We start from the raw sequence: 19,463 nt of genomic DNA on the forward strand, positions 1-19,463 counted from the left end.
TCTTTAGATCACAAGCAGCCAGGAAACAGCTATTTTATATGTCAGCCAAGTCCGGAATGGTGTTAGCTGCATTATGGCAACAAAGAGTGAAGTTACTTTTGGTGAAGCCCTGGGCTTTTGGAAGAAAAAGGGAGAAGAGGTGGTTTTAACATTGACTTTAAGTTGAAAAATAGAGCCCTTTTATAGTTTTTTTTTTTTAAATGAATCCATCAATCAAGAATGGAACAGTGTGTGGTTAGCATCATCTTTGAAGTTCCAAGTCATAGAGGGATTTTCTTCCTGAAGTATGTGGGATGTGAGTCATTGTAAAGGGGAATTACAAAGAAAAATGAGCCCTATATAGGGATCATCAATATAGGTTTGGTTATAAACTTGTTGTAAAAGGTTAAACCATCAGGACCTTTTCTCTTTGAGTTCCACAGGAGCTGAAACGTTTGCTTAGCAGGAAATTGCAGTAACATTTCAAGAATCCTTCCGTATTTTGCATTTCCTTTATATTAGACCACAATTCCTTGCTAGGTTGATCTCTTCATTGATCTCATTGGTTAAATTTTCATTGAGGCAATCAGGTGTATAGACTTCTATTTTCACTGTCTTCAGTATATACAGTTGGTCCTGAAATGGATATACAGCTGCCAAACTTAAATACCTTAGGATTGTTTCTCTCTTTATGTAAAAGATGCTACTTTATAGTCATTTTATAAGGGAAGTGGTTTTTTTTTCTCTAATTTAAAAAATTACCTTCTATATGATACCAAATTTCCTTTAAGTGTTGCTTCAGTGAACCAAATAGTGTTTTACTAAGTGTAGGAATTCTAACTAGATAATATCTACCATCTCTTTACAACAAGCCTAAAACAGTAAAGTTCTGTTTCCCTTTCTGGACACATGCATTTAGATAACATTGATCCAGTAGATAAGAGACAGGGATCCTTTATTGAATTTCTGTGTTCCAAGCACTATGCTGAGGACTTTACGTATACTATCTCATTAAACTCTTTGTTTTTCTTTGGGATGGAGCCTTGTTCTGTTGCCTAGGGTGGAGTGCAGTGGCGCGATCTCGGCTCACTGCAACCTCCATCTCCCAGGTTCAAGCGATTGTCCTGCCTCAGCCTCCGGAGTAGCTGGGACTACCGGCACCCACCACCATGCCCAGCTAATTTTTTGTATTTTTAGTAGAGACGGGGTTTCACCATGTTGGCCAAGATGATCTCGATCTCCTGACCTTGTGATCCGCCCACCTCAGCCTCCCAAAGTGCTGGGTTTATAGGCATGAGCCACCATGCCCGACCCTCATTTAATTATTATAACATTACTTTGTGATAGTAGCTGTTCTTATTCACCTTTTGCAAATAAGGAAACTACCTTCAAATGAGCCTACAAGGAAGACTTGAGAATTGGAGAGTTCTCTCTAGGGTCAGTGGAATTGAGGATGATGGTGCACTGATCTCAACTAAAATGAAATACTGGTTGGACCATTTCTGCTTAGGATTAGATTTGTTAATATACATTGTTCTCTTTGCTACTGTATATTAAATAATACCATAGCTGAAAAAAATCTGGAGATTTCCAAAATGTTTCCAGGTTCCTTGGTTATTCATTTGCTACAGGTGTTGCAAAAGATGTGTACAAGCTCAAGTCACTAGTTAGGCTCTCTTTGTGGTTTGATTAGCTTTTGTCCTTTTCTTTGGCCAGGAGACACCCCTAATTCTGTCCACCTGTCTTACCAGTGCATGCCATTGGTCACAAGGTGGGCTGGTTAATAAAAAGGAATAAAAGAATTGGAGACCAAGTATTGTACTACTAGAAAACCAAAGGCAAATGTTAATATATTTTTTTCCATTTGGAATAGTAGTCATTCTTTTAGTTCTGTATTTTGAAATCATCATTTACCAAATACAGTCTTCTTGATGTGAAAACGTAAACAGAATTTTCAGTGTTACCTGATTTAGGGTCATTGGAACTCAGGATGACGGTTTACTTCTGACTACCTGCTGCTGCTTTTATGTGAAGCTGTGATAATCTGCCTTGACTCCCTTCTTCCCAGGAAAGAAAGAAATAAAATAATTAAATAAGAAAAGAAATATTTAGTAGAAAACTCTCTATCACTGTGGAATCATTTGTATCCTATTAAATGGTATAATATGAAATATATATCATTTTCCACATTAAGTACATTTGCCTTTTCTCATAATCGTATCTTCTCTTCACCTTTATTAATGTTTAGTCACATTTTGAGCTTATATTTTAAGAAACTTTAATTTGTCCTTGTGCACACTAAAATTTGAATTTTTAAAATTCAAGTATGCCGGGCACAGTGGCTCACACCTGTAATCCCAGCACTTTGGGAGAATGAGATAGGCGGATCACTTGAGGTCAGGAGTTCGAGACCAGCCTGGCCAACATGACAAAACCCTGTCTCTACTAAAAATACAAAAAATTTAGCTGGGCATGGGCACACACTTGTAGTCCCAGCTGCTTGGGAGGCTGAGGCAGGAGAATTGCTCTAACCCAGTAAACAGGTTGCAGTGAGCTGAGATCATGCCATTGCACTCCAGCCTGGGTGACAGAGCAAGACTCCATCTCAAAAAAAAAAAAAAAAAAAAGGAAAAATCAAAAAATAAAAATCAAATTGAGAAAATTAGTGACTACACGTTTCAGAATCTGGTATGGTTTCTTTTTATAAAATACGAAATTTAAAATTCATGCTTTAATAATCTAAGAACCAAGTATTAATCTGTACTTCATTAATGGTTCTTTACCATTTGATTTTGCCATTCAACCTGGATTCTTTTAACCCACCTTGGTCACATTTACTGATAATCAGAAGTCTACGTTGCTATAAATATTACTCACCGAAGCCTTAATTATTTGTCATTAAAAAAAAAATGTGTTAGCACAGATCCTCTCTAAATCCATTCATGGGCCTCATATTAGGAAACCCTTGTCTTACATAATTCATTAAGTCTCTGAAATGTATTTTTATAACATGTTTCTTAGCACTATAAATATGAATTTAATAGTGAAAATGAATTGCAGTTCCTCACTAAAGGAATTTAAATTTTTTGCATACTAGTGATGAGAACTTGATTTTCCACCCTGAAGTTGTAAAGGTCTTTTGGTCACTCTAAAAGTGTGAGTTAAATCTGTTTTCTCATGGCCAGCTTTTAAAGGTCGGTGAAGGACAGCACTTTGAAAGAAATGGATAATATGCATCCTTCCAGAGCTAGTATATATTACAGCTGTCCCTTTGGACTCACTCCAGAAACAGCTCAGTGACTCTTAGAGGAAGAGAATTTTAGAGGCCCTAACTGGGGTCCAGAAAATTGTACTGAAGGATACTTGCTTCCCATGCATCTCCACTATAGTGAAATTTGTTTAAAATTATGCTTCTTATCCCTCAAATCCAAATTTGAGTCTCTGAGTGCTTTTGATTTTTCTTTAACCATCCATTTCTTACTATTTCTATTGCTGTCTCTCTTTGTTTAGGCGCTTGTTACATTTTCACTGTAGTAATTTCAACAATTTAGTTTTTCTACCTGCTCTTCTATGCTCTAGGATTGTAGTGACACCCCCCCCCCACAACCCCCCACATAAAAGACCCTATCCTGAAAAAGTTCGTAGCCTAATAGGAGGTCAAACATAACTATAGATAATTTTAATGAGTATGTTGAGGTATGGTTATAGAAATACATATAAAAGGCTGTGGTAACATTTAAAAAGGGAGTAACTGACTCTAGAAATATTTAAAGTAAGTTTCAACTGCAGTAATAAGACCATCGAATTATTAACCCAGATTTGAATCATGTTGTTTCTGTAGCAAATGAAGAGGGAAGTTTTGTTCTGTTCCAAATCAGCCTAAAGATTCATTTGGTAATTTAAAAATCAGAAAAGCTTTTTTTTTTTTTTTCCTCCTAGTTAATGAGTTGTAGGGGGGTGAAGGAACCATCTCTCTCTCTCCTCTGGAGGCTCAGTATTTGGGTCTGAGAAATAAACTTGACAGTAGACAGATTAACAGGAGAAAAGGTATGTAAATGTATCGTATGCATATGCATAGGGGTCCTACAAAGTATGAGACTCAGATAAGGGCCAGAGAGCTGAAGCTTAAATAGTACTTTTAGCTACAGAAACAAATATGGCTTAAGGCTCCTGGAGGGTGAGGGGAAGAACTGCACTGTAAACAAAAATTGTCTTGCTGTGTGGATAAAGTCTCTCAGGTAGTAGCCCTCAGAAGACTAGGTGAAAAGTCTGTATGGGCCTGGTGTCTTGGGTGTGCAGACCTCTAGTCTCCTCTTCTGTGATAGGAGTTAATGTAGATTCCAGAGATGGGATTCATAATTACATTCCTTCTGGAGAAACTTCCCTCTTGATAAGGGAAACTTCAGAGAAAGCCCTTTCTTCACTTTAGGAGAGAAGAGGATGGAGAGACAGAGGTACACGGGAATGTCAGACCTTGGTTCTGTTGCTACTTTTTTAGTTCAAAGAACTCATCATGTCAAAGCATCATACTTTGGGGTATAGTTTCCTGACCCCTAACATGAGCAAATAAAGAGATGTAACTGAGTTAGCCACAAAACTATTTTTTTCCTGTTGGCTCTATCTAAGAATGAGAGTGGAAAACATTTTGTCAACATATATCTAAAAGTATGGGTAAAACTTGTTTTACAAACTGTTGGTCATTCAGCAAACATTTAAACAGCTTCTATATTTGTGGAACATAAATAACTAGAAAATAGAAGCTGCTTATTTTAGCAAATTGTGGCTGTTTGCATTGATTGGGCTGCCAGTTGTGCCATTGTGCTGAGGTATGCTTCAAAATAACTTTCTTTCTTATTTTTAATGACTTTTTAATGCAGATACAATATCGATGTTTTAAAAACATAAGTATTTGGTGGGTTTTTTTGTTTTGTTTTGTTTTGACATGGAGTTTCGCTCTTGTTGCCCAGGCTAGAGTGCAATGGCGCAGTCTTGGCTCACTGCAACCTCCGCCTCCCAGGTTCAAACAATTCTCCTGCCTCAGCCTCCCAAGTAGCTAGGATTACAGGCACCCACCACTGTGCCCAGCTAATTTTTGTATTTTTAGTAGAGACAGGGTTTCACCATGTTGGCCAGGCTGGTCTCAAACTCTTGACCTCAGGTGATCCACCCGCCTCGGCCTCCCAAAGTGCTGGGATTACAGGCATGAGCCACCATGCCTGGCCTAAAAACATAAGTATTTTAAACATAATACACTTTTGAAATTGAAACCTGAACTGAAATATATAAAATATACTTTTTGCATATTTTAAAGTAATTAAGCCAGAAAACGTCTTAGGCTTTATTTATAGAGACTGGTAATCCGTAGTCAAGTAATAGTTTTCTGTACTCTGCCTTGGAAATACTGACTCCAGAATATTGTACAAGATTTTCATTGCCACATTTTGAGATGAATATTAGCAAAAGGGCATATCCAGTAATGGCAAAAATGAGATGGTAAACTATCTTGCCTGAATTATGGTTGAAGGAATTGGCGGAAAAAGACTCAGGGGAAAGTCTAACAGCTTTCAAGTATGTGATGAGATAGAGAAAGCAGAACTGAGGGAATGAACAAGATAATTTCAGAGTAACAATGTTTAGGGATAACTTCAGAATTACTCCACAAAAAGTTTCCTATCAGGTACTAAGCTCCTAGCAATGAAAGTACCCACTTAAATCACTTCTGAGATACTTTGCTATTTCAAGATTTTAACTTAATGGCTTAAAGAACTTAGGTTGACACTGCAGGACTGTGGTTTGCAGAGGCAGGGCTTGGGATAACTTAGCCACTGGGCACTTATCCAGTTGATACCAGGTAATTCTTATACATTACAGGGATCAGCAAAGTTTTTTTCTGCAAAATGCCAGATAGTAATATTTTAGGCTTTGCAGGCCATATGGTCTCTATAGCATCTGCTCAACTCTGTTGTTGCAGTGCAGAAGTATTATTGACATTATATAAACACAGTTTGTTACCTGTGTTCCAATAAAACTTTATTTACAAAAGCAAGTGGTGAGTTGGATTTGGCCTGTGGGTCTTACTTTGACCATCCTTGCCTTAAATAACGAAATCTAGAAACAGAATTCTAATGTAAATAGAGAAAGGCTTTCAATTTAGGGATTGAAAATCAAGCTGTCAAGATATCATTATCTTCTTGGTCTAAAAGAGTACGCATCAAGTGTTCAAAATAGTGAATTGCCCAATGAATTAAGAAACTTTCCAGTATAAAAGTCAAATGACAACGGAGAATCTGATACTGTTTTTTACTCTTTATTTCTGCTACTTATGTTGTTCTTAAAGGTATCGTTACTTCTGCTGGGTAGTACTGTCTACCCAATTGGACAGCTGATGCAGACCCAGTCCATACCAACAAGTTAACGCAGGTTCAGGCTTTCTGAAGATGTTTAAGTACTTCCTTCCTAAGCACAGTAACTTTTAACAGTAATTTTAACACCAGAAGAAAGAAGTAAACAAAAATCTCTGATGATCGAGGCATCCGTTGTCACATATTTTGTGCTCCTAAGGTCATACAGCAGAGCCTCTTGTATTATCTTTTGGTCTGTTGGCCTTTAGTTTATAGTTTGTAAAATGGTGGTCACATGTCAGTGCTGACTAGAAGAAGGAGATGCTACTATAATCAGGCAGGTTGGCCTTCGCTCAGAAGTGACCATTGACTGCTAGAAAACAAAGAAATGGGAGGCATTCAGCAACCTGGGGTTGTTGGTTTTAGGACCAAAAGTGTACCCCCAACTCTCCACCAAATTTCTCAATAATCCTGAAGAGCTTTGCTGTTTGTGTTTTAGTATAGCCCAGTAATTGGTGCTTATGATGAGGACTGTAATTCTTCAAAAAGGTAAATTGTGAATGGTGCACCTGCACACACTTCTAAGAAAATAGGACTGCTCTATTTTGAACAGTCTTCAAACTGAAATAACTTATTTCGATACATAGAAAATTAGGATAAGCAAAACCAGTTTATTTACTCTTAAGACTTCCAGATAGTAGTGATTTGTCAATATGCATATGAATGTTTAGTCCTGGCATTCTGAACTCAAAACCTCAATAGACCGGTTTCTTGACCCTTAAAGTGTTTTATTTTTAGTAAATACGTTTTTAATTCTGTGACCTCAAACCTCCAAACTACATTAGGATTGCATAATTTTATAGTGATTTATCCCCCTCTATTGCTTTAAATTTAATAATTCCATCTTCTTTATCAGTATTTAATTTTTTCTGTAGTCTAAAGGCCCTTTTATTTAAAATGTTATATATTCTGATTTCTTAATTTTAGGGATTTTTCTCTAGACAATTGAGAATATGTAATTTTTACACTTTAATGTTCATTTGATTATAACCTACACTTGAAAAGCAATTTTTAAAGAAATCTGAGAGAATTTAAAAATCATTTTAAAAGCATCATGTCATTTTTAGCTCGAAATACTTAAGAGACTTTTTTTTTTTTTTTTTTTTTTTGGAGACAGGGTCTCGCTCTTGCCCAGGCTAGAATGCAGTGGCGCCATCATGGCTTGCTGCAGCCTTGACCTCCCAGGCTTTAGATCTTCCCACCTCAGCCTCCTGAGTACCTGGGACCATAGGCATGTACCACCACACCTGGCTACTTTGTTTGTGTTTTTTTTTTTTTTTGTAGAGATGGGGTCTTGAGTCCAGGCTGGTCTGGAACTCCTCAGCTCAAGCGATCCTACTGCCTCAGCCTCCCAAAGTGCTGGGATTACAGGTGTGAGCCACAGCCCCCAGCCCAGAGTCTTCTTTTTACTAACAGTGTACAACATAAAATTCAAACTCTAACATGTTTTTACATCTGGCCCCTACCTACCTTTCACCTCTCCTTCTTTGTCACATACTCCACCTGTTCCCATGCACTTTAGACTCAAGTAATAAAAATAGCTTGTATTGCTAGGAACAGGCCGCATTCTTTCATGGTCTGACTTTATACACACTCTCTTGTGGCAATCTAGAACACCCTTCTATAGGCTCTCTTACGTTCAGGCCATACCCTCTCTGTGAAATTTTTAATCTATAATATTCAACTGAAACTTTACCTCTCTGAAGCCTTCCCTAATCTCCTCAGGCTTTTCCATTGTTCATATTCTATCTTGTAACAATTATCACATTGTTAAAGTCATTCCCCAGTAAACTATGAGGCCCTTAACTGCAGAAGGGAAAGCATCTTTTTAACCTTTGTTTTTGTACCATACTTAGCCTTGAGACTGACATTAAGCAGGTACTTCTCAACAAAAACAGGGTAGAGAGAGATAACAAGGGATTCCCGACACCTAAGCTGTAGATAGCTATAACATTTCAATAGGAATCCTGGGAATCTGGGGAACTGGAAGCAGCTGGGAAAGCACTGGCATCTGAGCCACTCGGTACTCTTCCAGGCTTGTGTGTGAGCCTTGCTACCTTCAGGTATTAGCACTTGAAATATAACTTCTTTATGAAGCTCCTTATTTACTTGCCTTCTTGGTTAAAAAAAAAAAAAAAAAAAAATTCCGAAAACCTTTTCTTACCCCATCTGGTGCCAGCAGTGTATAATTCCTAATAAGCTTGAAAAGATAATGTTGGTAATACTTTACAAGTTTATTACTAATGTTTAACATTTATTAAGTGCTTACTGTGTGCTGATCTCTGTGCTTATGTATTTTTCATATATCACCTCATCTATCTTCACAACAGTTCAATGAAGTAGATGCCATTATTATCCCAATTTAACAAATGGGATAAATGAGATTCAATGAGATGAACTAAACTACCCAAGGCCATACAACTAGTGACTAAGGTGGCCAAAATTTGAATCTAGTGTAGATTCAAATTAGAGCTCATTCTCTTATTCACTACTGGTGAATATTGCCTGGCCATAACTGAAACCCAAATAACAGCATGGTTATAGTATGGGCTTTAAAATAATCTAGACCTGGATTCAAAATCCATGTATTGGAGGCAAGTGACTTCACTTCTGATCTTCAGTTTTCTCATATGTAAAATCTTCCTCAATAGAGTTACTGCCCACCCAAGTACATGGTACATACTCAAAAAACAAATGTTAGTTCCATTTGCCACTTCTACACTTTATGTGAACCCGGGGGTAATGGTTTGTACAGAATAAGACCTGGCATGAGAAGACAAATAACCATCTGACAAATAAAAAGGCTGTCATTCTGTCTACCAGAATGTCAACCCGTGCCTGCCTTCCAGGATCAACAAGTGTTTTATTACCATAATCACATTTATTCTCTTAATGAAAAGGGTGTGTCTTGAGTATTTAATAGTTAATTACCCATAAATATACTACTGTAGAATAAGGAATAAAACCAGTGATCTGTCTACTGTACTAACTAGGCTTCTTTCTTAGTAATACTTAGGGAACATATGAGGGTTCCCTGTGGGTTGTTGTTTATTATATAAAATAGTTGCTCCAGTAGTTCCATAATAGAGACCTGTCAGTGCCATTCAGCAGAGAAAAATCATAAACACAGCTGCTGTTTTTGTGTGGCTTGTGGTTTTGGTTTTGTTTTCATTTGAACTTTTTTATGCAGGCATGTCATTTAAAAGTAGTCATTTGGCGTTTTCCCTTGCATTCTTCAAATTTTTTGTAGGTTTAAAAAAATTTAAGTCACTTCTATAATTGTTCATACAGATTGATCCATCTGATCTTTTTACTAGCCAATGAAATTTTTTACATGTAGGAAATAGGACAATTATTTTAAATATTATAAGTTCAGTGGATCTCTTTTATAAGTTTGAAGAAAAATAGTTTGAACTATCAAAAAATAATTTTCTTACATTCTTCATTGTTTCCAGTTAATTTCTGTATTTCTGTGGGTGGGAAAAAGGCTAAAAATTTCTGCTATTCCTACTCTTCACATCCTTTATATGTTATAACTCTGAAGCATACCATAATTATTTGTTTGCAACCACGAATTGGTACAGCATAAATGTATAATCAAATTAGGCCCTCTCGCTCTCTTTAAGGCACTCTGGCTATGAGGGGAGATGGATTATAGGGGGCAGGCATAGATTCGGGGAGACCATTTAGGCCTTTGCAGTGGTCCAGAAAAGAAATAGTGATGACCAGCCCAAATACCACAGAGTGGTATTTGAAAGAGTGTAGACAGAATAGAGAATTAATGAAGCTTGTTCATGGGTTAGATGTTGATTGGTGTGAGATGGAGAGAGGAGTAAGGGATGGCAGGTTTCCTCTCCTCTTTCTTGTGTTTGTTCTACTCTTACCTTTTTTTTTTTTTTTTGAGATGGAGTCTCACTCCGTCACCCAGACTGGAGTGCAGTGGAGCTATCTAGGTTCACTGCAACCTCTGCCTCCCAGGTTCAAGCGATTCTCCTGCCTCAGCCTCCTGAGTAGCTGGGATTATAGGCATGTGCCACCACATGCAGCTAATTTTTGTATTTTTAGTAGAGACGGGGTTTCACCATGTTGGTCAGGCTGGTTTCGAACTCGTGACCTCGTGATTCACCCGCCTTAGCCTCCCAAAGTGCTGAAATTAGAGATGTGAGCCACTGCGCCTGGCCGCTTATCTTTAAAGGATTAAGTTTATGTTACCTACTATGGGAAACCTTCCCACCCCAAACTTGATGACCGTGTTATGTGCTTTTATAGAACCTGGCACTTCTCCAGGATAGCATTTATTCTGTTTTGTAAGTGTGAATTTAATTACCCCACACACAGCATACACATAATCTTCATATTCTTTGCTTTGTCTTGTGAAGGCAAGGGCCATGTCTATATTATTCATCATTCGATTCCCACACCCAACATAGTCCTGGGGATAGCACCAATGCACTTTTGGTGCATAAGCAGTGTCATTTATAGCTGTTACCTACAAGTCCTGATAGACTAATCAAATATAGTAGATTATCTGGGCCTTTTTGATTCATTTCTGTAGCTTAACTTTCTTTTTTTTCTTATTTGGTATCTCTCACTTTGCCTTTTGATATACTCTTACAGTTTCACTCACTGAATAAAAGAAAATATAAACAGCAAGAAGTAAACTTGTGTTTTATGGATTTTGATAATATCTTCTAAAAGACCCCCAGGATTGTTGATGTCTTAAAAAATTAAGGGCCTTCAACTCATAATTAATACTTAATAGTTTTTAAAATATTACAAACTGATTGGAACATGGCACTGACAAAGAGAGTCATGGATCTTATTTACGTGTAGATTCATTTCAGTCAGAAGTGTTAGGACTGGGTTATTTGAGAAAGTAGGTAGATCATTACAAATTCATCCTCATACTTCAAGGAAAAATCATTGATGACACTTTCTAATATTGTGAATATATACCTAAATCATACTTTAAGAACAGAATGTCTAAGATATCACCTAGATAAGAATCAACACAAAAAGAAAAAGGAAAATTACAAAGATTGATTTAAGAAAGAAAAGACTAAGCCATAAAATTTCTCATTATTACATGAGGCAGAGAGTGAAATGAGGGCAGAGAGTGAAAAAGGAAAAGGATTTGACTTCTCTAGGCATGGTTTTACTTATTTTAAAATAAGAGCAGTGGACCCATGATCTAAAAGATTCTTTCTGGCCTAAATTCTGTTGTTCCATAAGATAGAAGAGAATAATAAAGGTGATATGCAACGGGAATTTTGGGTTGAATTGCAGCTTACTTTTCATTCTTCCCATAGCCTTATCTCTGGCTTGATGAAACCTGACTTAGAAAATCCACTCAAATATATATAATGTTTTCTTAAATGACTTTATTAAATTTAATTAAATACAAGTGGTTTTTCTAATCTCTGCTGAAATAAATTCTTTATAGCCTAATTTAGAGCAACAGTCTCGATTAAAATATTTAAGATGAATTATTACTACTTAGCCTAATCACATCAAACCATGGAAAATTAGTTTTTACATTTTAGCAATTTTACAAATGTATTCTATAGTTGTATCTCTTTTAACTTACGTTTTCCTTCTTTGATTTAGGTTTCTGCTTTGGGACAACCATACGTCTAATTCTTTAAAGTAGTTTTATATGTAAAACCTGCAAAAAATCAGAACAATGCCTCCACGACCATCATCAGGTGAACTGTGGGGCATCCACTTGATGCCCCCAAGAATCCTAGTAGAATGTTTACTACCAAATGGAATGATAGTGACTTTAGAATGCCTCCGTGAGGCTACATTAATAACCATAAAGCATGAACTATTTAAAGAAGCAAGAAAATACCCCCTCCATCAACTTCTTCAAGATGAATCTTCTTACATTTTCGTAAGTGTTACCCAAGAAGCAGAAAGGGAAGAATTTTTTGATGAAACAAGACGACTTTGTGACCTTCGGCTTTTTCAACCCTTTTTAAAAGTAATTGAACCAGTAGGCAACCGTGAAGAAAAGATCCTCAATCGAGAAATTGGTATGATACAGTATCCTATTCTAAAATGCAAATCACTATGAACCTTAACTGTTGTCTCTTACTAAAATATTTCTGTTTAAACCAATCCCTTTGTAATCTTAAATAGCTTTCTAAATAAAAATCATTATAAATCTAAAGTATGTTTTACTATCGAACTATGGAACTATTTTTAACACCTTGATATTATTCCATAAGGTTTTATTTAAGAAATATCATTTGGAGGATGACTTAGATTTGTTATATCTCAATTTTGTTATTCTTTTAAAAATGATTGATAGGAATGTTTGCTGCCTTTGCTCTAAATTGCTGAATATATTATTTTTTATGTATTAAAAATATTTGGGACTTTATCAACTCTTAATATATATGCATTCATCAAAAATTTTTTTTCACCTAGAGGTACTTTTTTTACTCTGTTGTGATCTTCCAAATCTACAGAGTTCCCTGTTTGTAAAAAAACATGTTCATACTATGTATGTAATAGAATGTTATATTCTTTATGTAATTTTATTAAAGGTTTTGCTATTGGCATGCCAGTGTGTGAATTTGATATGGTTAAAGATCCAGAAGTACAGGACTTCCGAAGAAATATTCTGAATGTTTGTAAAGAAGCTGTGGATCTTAGGGATCTCAATTCACCTCATAGTAGAGCAATGTATGTCTATCCTCCAAATGTAGAATCTTCGCCAGAATTGCCAAAGCACATATATAATAAATTAGATAAAGGTAAGAAAATGACTAATCTACTCTAATCGTTACTATAGTGCAGTCTTCTACCTGTGCCTAAATCTTTGTATAGTCTTTTTTGTTTTTTTTTTTTTTTTCCAGCTAGATAGTAAGCTGCTTGAAGGCAGGGACTGCTTATACTGACAAGACATAGTTGAGTGCTAAGTACAAATTGTGTACAATCAATATTTATTGGTTGAATTTTTGTATGAATATGATACTGATTTCTTGGTAAATTGTCTATAAAGCGGAAGAAGTATGAGTTTGAAATTTACTGTTTTTTAGGATTCAGAATTAGAGCTGATTATCTTTTCATAAATAAAAACAAGTATAAATAGAAACATTTCATGAAATTTTGGGAGAACTTTATACATTCTTGTTGTTACATATCATAAATACACCAGAAAAAAATAAGTAATTTTCCTAAATATTAAATGCAGTAATTCTGATCATGAGTGATAATATATAGGTAGATTTTTGACATTTAATGTATCAGTTTCTAAATTAAGTGAACAGGAAACTATATAAACTATATTGTTTTCGAAATACATGTCATTGAATCAGATAAATGTCTGTATTTTTGAGGGTAACAAAGTAAAATTATCAGTTTGAGTTAACTCACACACACTATTAAATATCAAATTCTATCAGTAGACTTAAGTTAAGACATCTTATTACTATTTTATCCATATTTTTCAAAGTAGTTTAATGCAACATAAGATCTTTCAAAATTCTATTCTAGCATATATTTTTAAGTGAAATGCTTTTTTCATTTTCCCCAGCATTTTTTGTGAAAAATTTTCAACATATAGACAACTTGAAAGAAATTTACTGTGAACACCCAAGCCTCTCTACATAGTTTGTCTTCCCATTTTCTCCATCTTTCTCTTTTCTTTTTGTTGGCCACTTGGCTTAGTTAATCTTAAAAGGAGAAAATTAGACAATCCATTTCCTCTCCCCTCTTGATTTTCTTACCTTTCCTCCCTCACATTTTCTGTCATTCTAATTCAACATCTTTAAGCCTCCGTTGGTTCTTTCTTTACTTCCCATGGTTACCAGAAACTCACCTTAGGCACTGTCGAACCTTTGATACCATCATGAATCACTGTTCACAGGGGCAGTACCCATGCAGTAATGTCATACAGTTTAGAATGGAAATTAGTTTGGTCTCAGATACTTGTGACCCACTTGTCACAGTTTTGTGTGCTTGTCATAAAACATGAGAGTTGGGAATGGTCTGGCAGCCCGCTCAGATATGAACATTTTCTATTTCTACTGATACTTACCTAGTTTTAATTGGGCTGATTAAAAAGCATTTCTGATATGGATGAAGTAATGATAGTGCACACTTGTTGAAATTTTTCCCTTGAAAAATGAAAGAGATATGGTGATTGCATCTAATAATGTTTTCCTGTTATAGGGCAAATAATAGTGGTGATTTGGGTAATAGTTTCTCCAAATAATGACAAGCAGAAGTATACTCTGAAAATCAACCATGACTGTGTACCAGAACAAGTAATTGCTGAAGCAATCAGGAAAAAAACTCGAAGTATGTTGCTATCCTCTGAACAGCTAAAACTCTGTGTTTTAGAATATCAGGGCAAGTATATTTTAAAAGTGTGTGGATGTGATGAATACTTCCTAGAAAAATATCCTCTGAGTCAGTATAAGGTGAGTAACAAGTTTCAAAATACTAATTTTTAATTTAAAAAGTAATCACATTGAGGATGAGTATCTTTTTTTTTTTTTTTTTTTTGAGGCGAGGATGGAGTCTCGCTCTGTCGCCCAGGCTGGAGTGCAGTGCCATGATCTTGGCTCACTGCAATCTCCGCCTTCCAGGTTCACACCGTTCTCCTGCCTCAGCCTCCCGAGTAGCTGGGACTACAGGCGCGCATCACCACACCTGGTTAATTTTTTGTATTTTTAGTAGAGACAGGGTTTGCACCGTGTTATCTAGGATGGTCTTGATCTCCTGACCTCATGATGCACCCGCTTTGGCCTCCCAAAGTGCTGGTATTACAGGCATGAGCCACCGTGCCCAACCAAGTATCTGTATTTTTAGAATATACTTATTGATAAGTAATATTAGTAAATACCATTTGTAAGTTTATTCTTTTAATTCTGTGATTAATTCATTTGAGAGGCTGAAAATGTTGGCAGTTACTCTAGCTCCCAAATATAGCTATTTCATGGGTTTTGTTGTTGTTGTTGTTGTTGTTTGTTTGTTTTTTGAGACAGGGTCTCGCTTTGCCTCTCAGACTGGAATGCAGTGGTATGATCATGGCTCATTGCAGCATCAACCTCCCAGGCTCAAGCAATCCTCTCACCTCAGCCTCCTAAGTGGCTGGGACCACATGCATGTGCCACCAACCATGCCCAGCAAATTTTTTTCTTTTTTTTTTTTTTTTTTTTGTAGAGACAAAGTCTCATTATATTGCCCAGGTTGGTCTCTAATTCTGGGCGCAAACAGTCCTCCCACCTCGGCCTCCCACAGTGCTTGGATTATAGGCATGAGCCATTATGCCCAGCCTATTTCGTGATTTTTATCCCCTCCAACCAGTGACCCTGGAATGGATTGAAATAGACATTTCAAAAAATCCATGACCTACTGTTAAGATATTCTATTGGTACTTTCCTACTCTCTTTTTCTATTTATTAAATAAATACCTATAAGAAGCAACTATGTTTGTGCCAAGCATATGTCAAGTACTAATTTACAATACCAAATAAAACTTGGTCCTGGCCTTCAGGTTGCTTATTGTCTAGTGGGGCTTACGGGTAGGAAAATAATGCGTATACAGTAACATTTATATTAAAAATCTCTATCCTAACTACCATTTCGAAATTCAGACCAGTGTATTTAGTATTTTTTGTAAATATTTATCCATAATATTACTGGTCTCCACTATTTGTGTTTTTTTTGTTTTAATTTTAGCAAAACTAATGTTTCTCAGTACGTTTGGACAAAAAAGCAAGTGAACAGCAGCCTTTGGATGGGACATCAATATGACTTAATAGATTGAATGACAGAGGTGTCCTAAGTGATACTGCTTTTCTGTTACCAAATACAATGTTTTCATAATGAGTATCCCATGATCCTTGTTTTTAATTCCTTTTTTGGCCTCCAGTTAAGGGTAGAACTATAGTTTCAAAAGTTGACCTTAATTTTTTTCTTTATGCAATTTATATTCAGAAGTGTTTGGTTGATCTTGTGCTTCAACCTAAATCCTAAATGTTAGTATTTTAAATGTTATAGCAACTACTAATAAATGTGGTCTATAATGTTTATCGCCTTTGCAGATTAATATGTACATTCTCAAATACTCTTACATGTTACTTTTAAAATGAAAAATCTTACAGGAAATGGCTTGCCCTCTTAATCTCTTACAGTATATAAGAAGCTGTATAATGCTTGGGAGGATGCCCAATTTGATGTTGATGGCTAAAGAAAGCCTTTATTCTCAACTGCCAATGGACTGTTTTACAATGCCATCTTATTCCAGACGCATTTCCACAGCTACACCATATATGAATGGAGAAACATCTACAAAATCCCTTTGGGTTATAAATAGTGCACTCAGAATAAAAATTCTTTGTGCAACCTACGTGAATGTAAATATTCGAGACATTGATAAGGTAAAGTCAAATGCTAATGCTTATTATTTTATAGAATTTATTTTATATAACCTTTTTCTTGAACTGTGCAGTAATCTGTTGACCTGTAGTATGTTTTCAGATGGTTAGGAGAACACCCAAATCTCCGAATGTAAAAATATATCATGAATTTTACTTGAGCTTCCATCTACCTTAGCTATTATACAGCTCACAGTCCTTTGTTAATAATTCTAATATTCACAATTCTAGTTCTTAAAATCAAAAGTTTTACAGAATTCATTTGGCAGAAAGACCTGAGCCAACCTTAAGTGAGGGTTTTTTTTTTTTTTTTTTTTGAGACGGAGTCTTGCTCTGTAGCCCAGGCTGGAGTGCAGTGGCCGGATCTCAGCTCACTGCAAGCTCCGCCTCCCGGGTTTACGCCATTCTCCTGCCTCAGCCTCCGGAGTAGCTGGGACTACAGGCGCCCGCCACCTCGCCCGGCTAGTTTTTTGTATTTTTAGTAGAGACGGGGTTTCACCGTGTTAGCCAGGATGGTCTCGATCTCCTGACCTCGTGATCCGCCCGTCTCGGCCTCCCAAAGTGCTGGGATTACAGGCTTGAGCCACCGCGCCCGGCCAAGTGAGGGTTTTTATAATCTTTATTAACCCCACTTAGTATAAATATTCATGTATCTTATTAAAGAAATATTAATGTCTTTATGAGGTACTGCTTCATCAGCTAAGGAACTAGTATTTAGTAAGTACGTTTACTAATTTAGCTTTCTAAAATATGGAAGCTCTGAATTACATACCTGCCTTAAAGGGATTGTGGACCTATATTTATGTTTTAGTAGTCTGACGTCTCCATTGTTATTAGTGGATGAAGGCAGCAACTAATTTTGGTGAAGACTCTACATCAGTATTAACTTATTATATATGTGAAGAAAAGGAGAGCCCAAGCTAGATCTGAACAAAAATTCCGTGGTTTTATATTTGATTCTATCTAGTGTGTGCATATGTGTATGTTGAGTGTATACATTAGTAAATACATACCTTTTTCTTTTAGATCTATGTTCGAACAGGTATCTACCATGGAGGAGAACCCTTATGTGACAATGTGAACACTCAAAGAGTACCTTGTTCCAATCCCAGGTGAGGAAGTATATAGACTTATATTTCCAAAGGTTATATTAGTGTTTAGCAGTGTGATCAATAAAAGTAGTATTTTTTTTAGCCCAGCCTGGGCAACAAAGCAAGACCCCATCTCTACAACAAGTTTTTCTTAAAAATTAGCTAGGCACCGGCCAGGCACGGTGGCTCACGCCTGTAATCCTAGCACTTTGGGATGCTGAGGCGGGTGAATCATAAGGTCAGGAGTTTGAGACCAGCCTGGCCAAGATGGTGAAACCCCAACTCTACCAAAAATTTAAAAAATTAGCCAGAGGGTGGTGGGTGCCTGTAATCCCATCTACTCGGGAGACTGAGGCAGGAGAATCTCTTGAACCTGGGAGGCTGAGGTTGCAGTGAGCTGAGATCACACCACTGCACTCCAGCCTGGGCAACAGAGCGAGACTCCATCTCAAAAAAAAAAAAAAATTAGGCACAATGGCACGTGCCTGTAGTCCCAGCCATTAGGGAATTAGGGAGGCTGAGACAGGAGAATTGCTTGAGCCTGGGAGTTCCAGGCTGCAGTCAGCTATGATCGTGCCACTGCATTCCAGCCTTAGTGAGATCTGATCTCAAAAAAAAAAAGTATATTTTTTATACTTCATCATTAGCTTTATACAAGCTATATTTTAATAAATTAACCAGAAATGTATATATAGACCAGCAAGACTTTCTGTCAAATGAGTATCAGTCACAGGATTATTTTATTGATTCTGTCTAAAGTTTTATCAGAATAGTTTCTGATTGTCTCTTTTCATTGTATCAAAGAGAGAGCAGAGTATGCTTACAATTTTATGCTAATGATTCCCCACATTAGATTAAAAACCTAGCATTTTATTCTTTTCCTGTCTCCATCATCATTCACATGAAGGAGAAGTAAGAGTTGGCAAACAACTCCATAACCAAACTACCCCGAGGCAGTTTCCTTCAAATCACTCCCAAGAATAGATATTTATGACATTCAAATAAAGGGTCTTTGGGAGCAAATTAATTTATTAGGGGGAGAGGGAGTTATGGGGAGGATTTTAAATTATTACTGCCTGGATGTGATGAAGAAATAAAAAGTAGTATAATCCAATAGCTCACTATCCTGCATTTCTTTGCTTCTCTCTATAGATTCATTTTGGAATAAGAGTACCCCTGAATATAATAGCAGTAATATTTCAAGATAACTCAAATTGTTACTGGACTTTATAATAAAATAACAATAGAGCTAACTAGTGACTCCTCCTGAAGTAAATCTCATAATGAAGTTAGACTGAGTTCTAAGACATTCAAGAAAAAGTTCTGGTCTTGTTGCTAAAGATTGCCACCCTTCTAGAGCCTACGTAAAGTTCAAAGAGATGGTAGCCTTGTCTGCCACAGGGAAGGAAGATAGTTCCTCAGCCTGCATAAACCATTGTAGGTCAAAAAGCATATCATTCAGGTCAGAAATGAGATTGTGACAACAAACAACTTCAGGATTTTTTTTTTTTTGAGTCGAAGCCTCACTCTGTGGCCCAGGCTGGAGTACAGTCAAGTTTCAGCAGTTCTCTTACCTCAGTCTCCCGAGCAGCTGGGAC

At 36.5% G+C, this 19,463-nt stretch overlaps 1 protein-coding gene across 2 annotated transcripts in view; it reads left to right on the forward strand.

The window, feature by feature from the left end:
- Positions 1 to 19,463, forward strand: part of PIK3CA (phosphatidylinositol-4,5-bisphosphate 3-kinase catalytic subunit alpha) — a 91,656-nt gene that overhangs the window by 38,067 nt on the left and 34,126 nt on the right. For both annotated transcript variants that reach the window (XM_005546432.4, XM_065540212.2), the window contains exons 2-6: positions 11,988 to 12,415; positions 12,932 to 13,141; positions 14,562 to 14,812; positions 16,532 to 16,777; positions 17,801 to 17,886. In XM_005546432.4, the coding sequence (XP_005546489.1) occupies positions 12,064 to 12,415; positions 12,932 to 13,141; positions 14,562 to 14,812; positions 16,532 to 16,777; positions 17,801 to 17,886 (1,145 nt within the window). In that variant the 5' untranslated portion in view covers positions 11,988 to 12,063. The remainder of the gene's footprint in view (positions 1 to 11,987; positions 12,416 to 12,931; positions 13,142 to 14,561; positions 14,813 to 16,531; positions 16,778 to 17,800; positions 17,887 to 19,463) is intronic.

Source organism: Macaca fascicularis, chromosome 2 (assembly GCF_037993035.2).
Source record: "Macaca fascicularis isolate 582-1 chromosome 2, T2T-MFA8v1.1".
Lineage (NCBI taxonomy): Eukaryota > Metazoa > Chordata > Mammalia > Primates > Cercopithecidae > Macaca > Macaca fascicularis.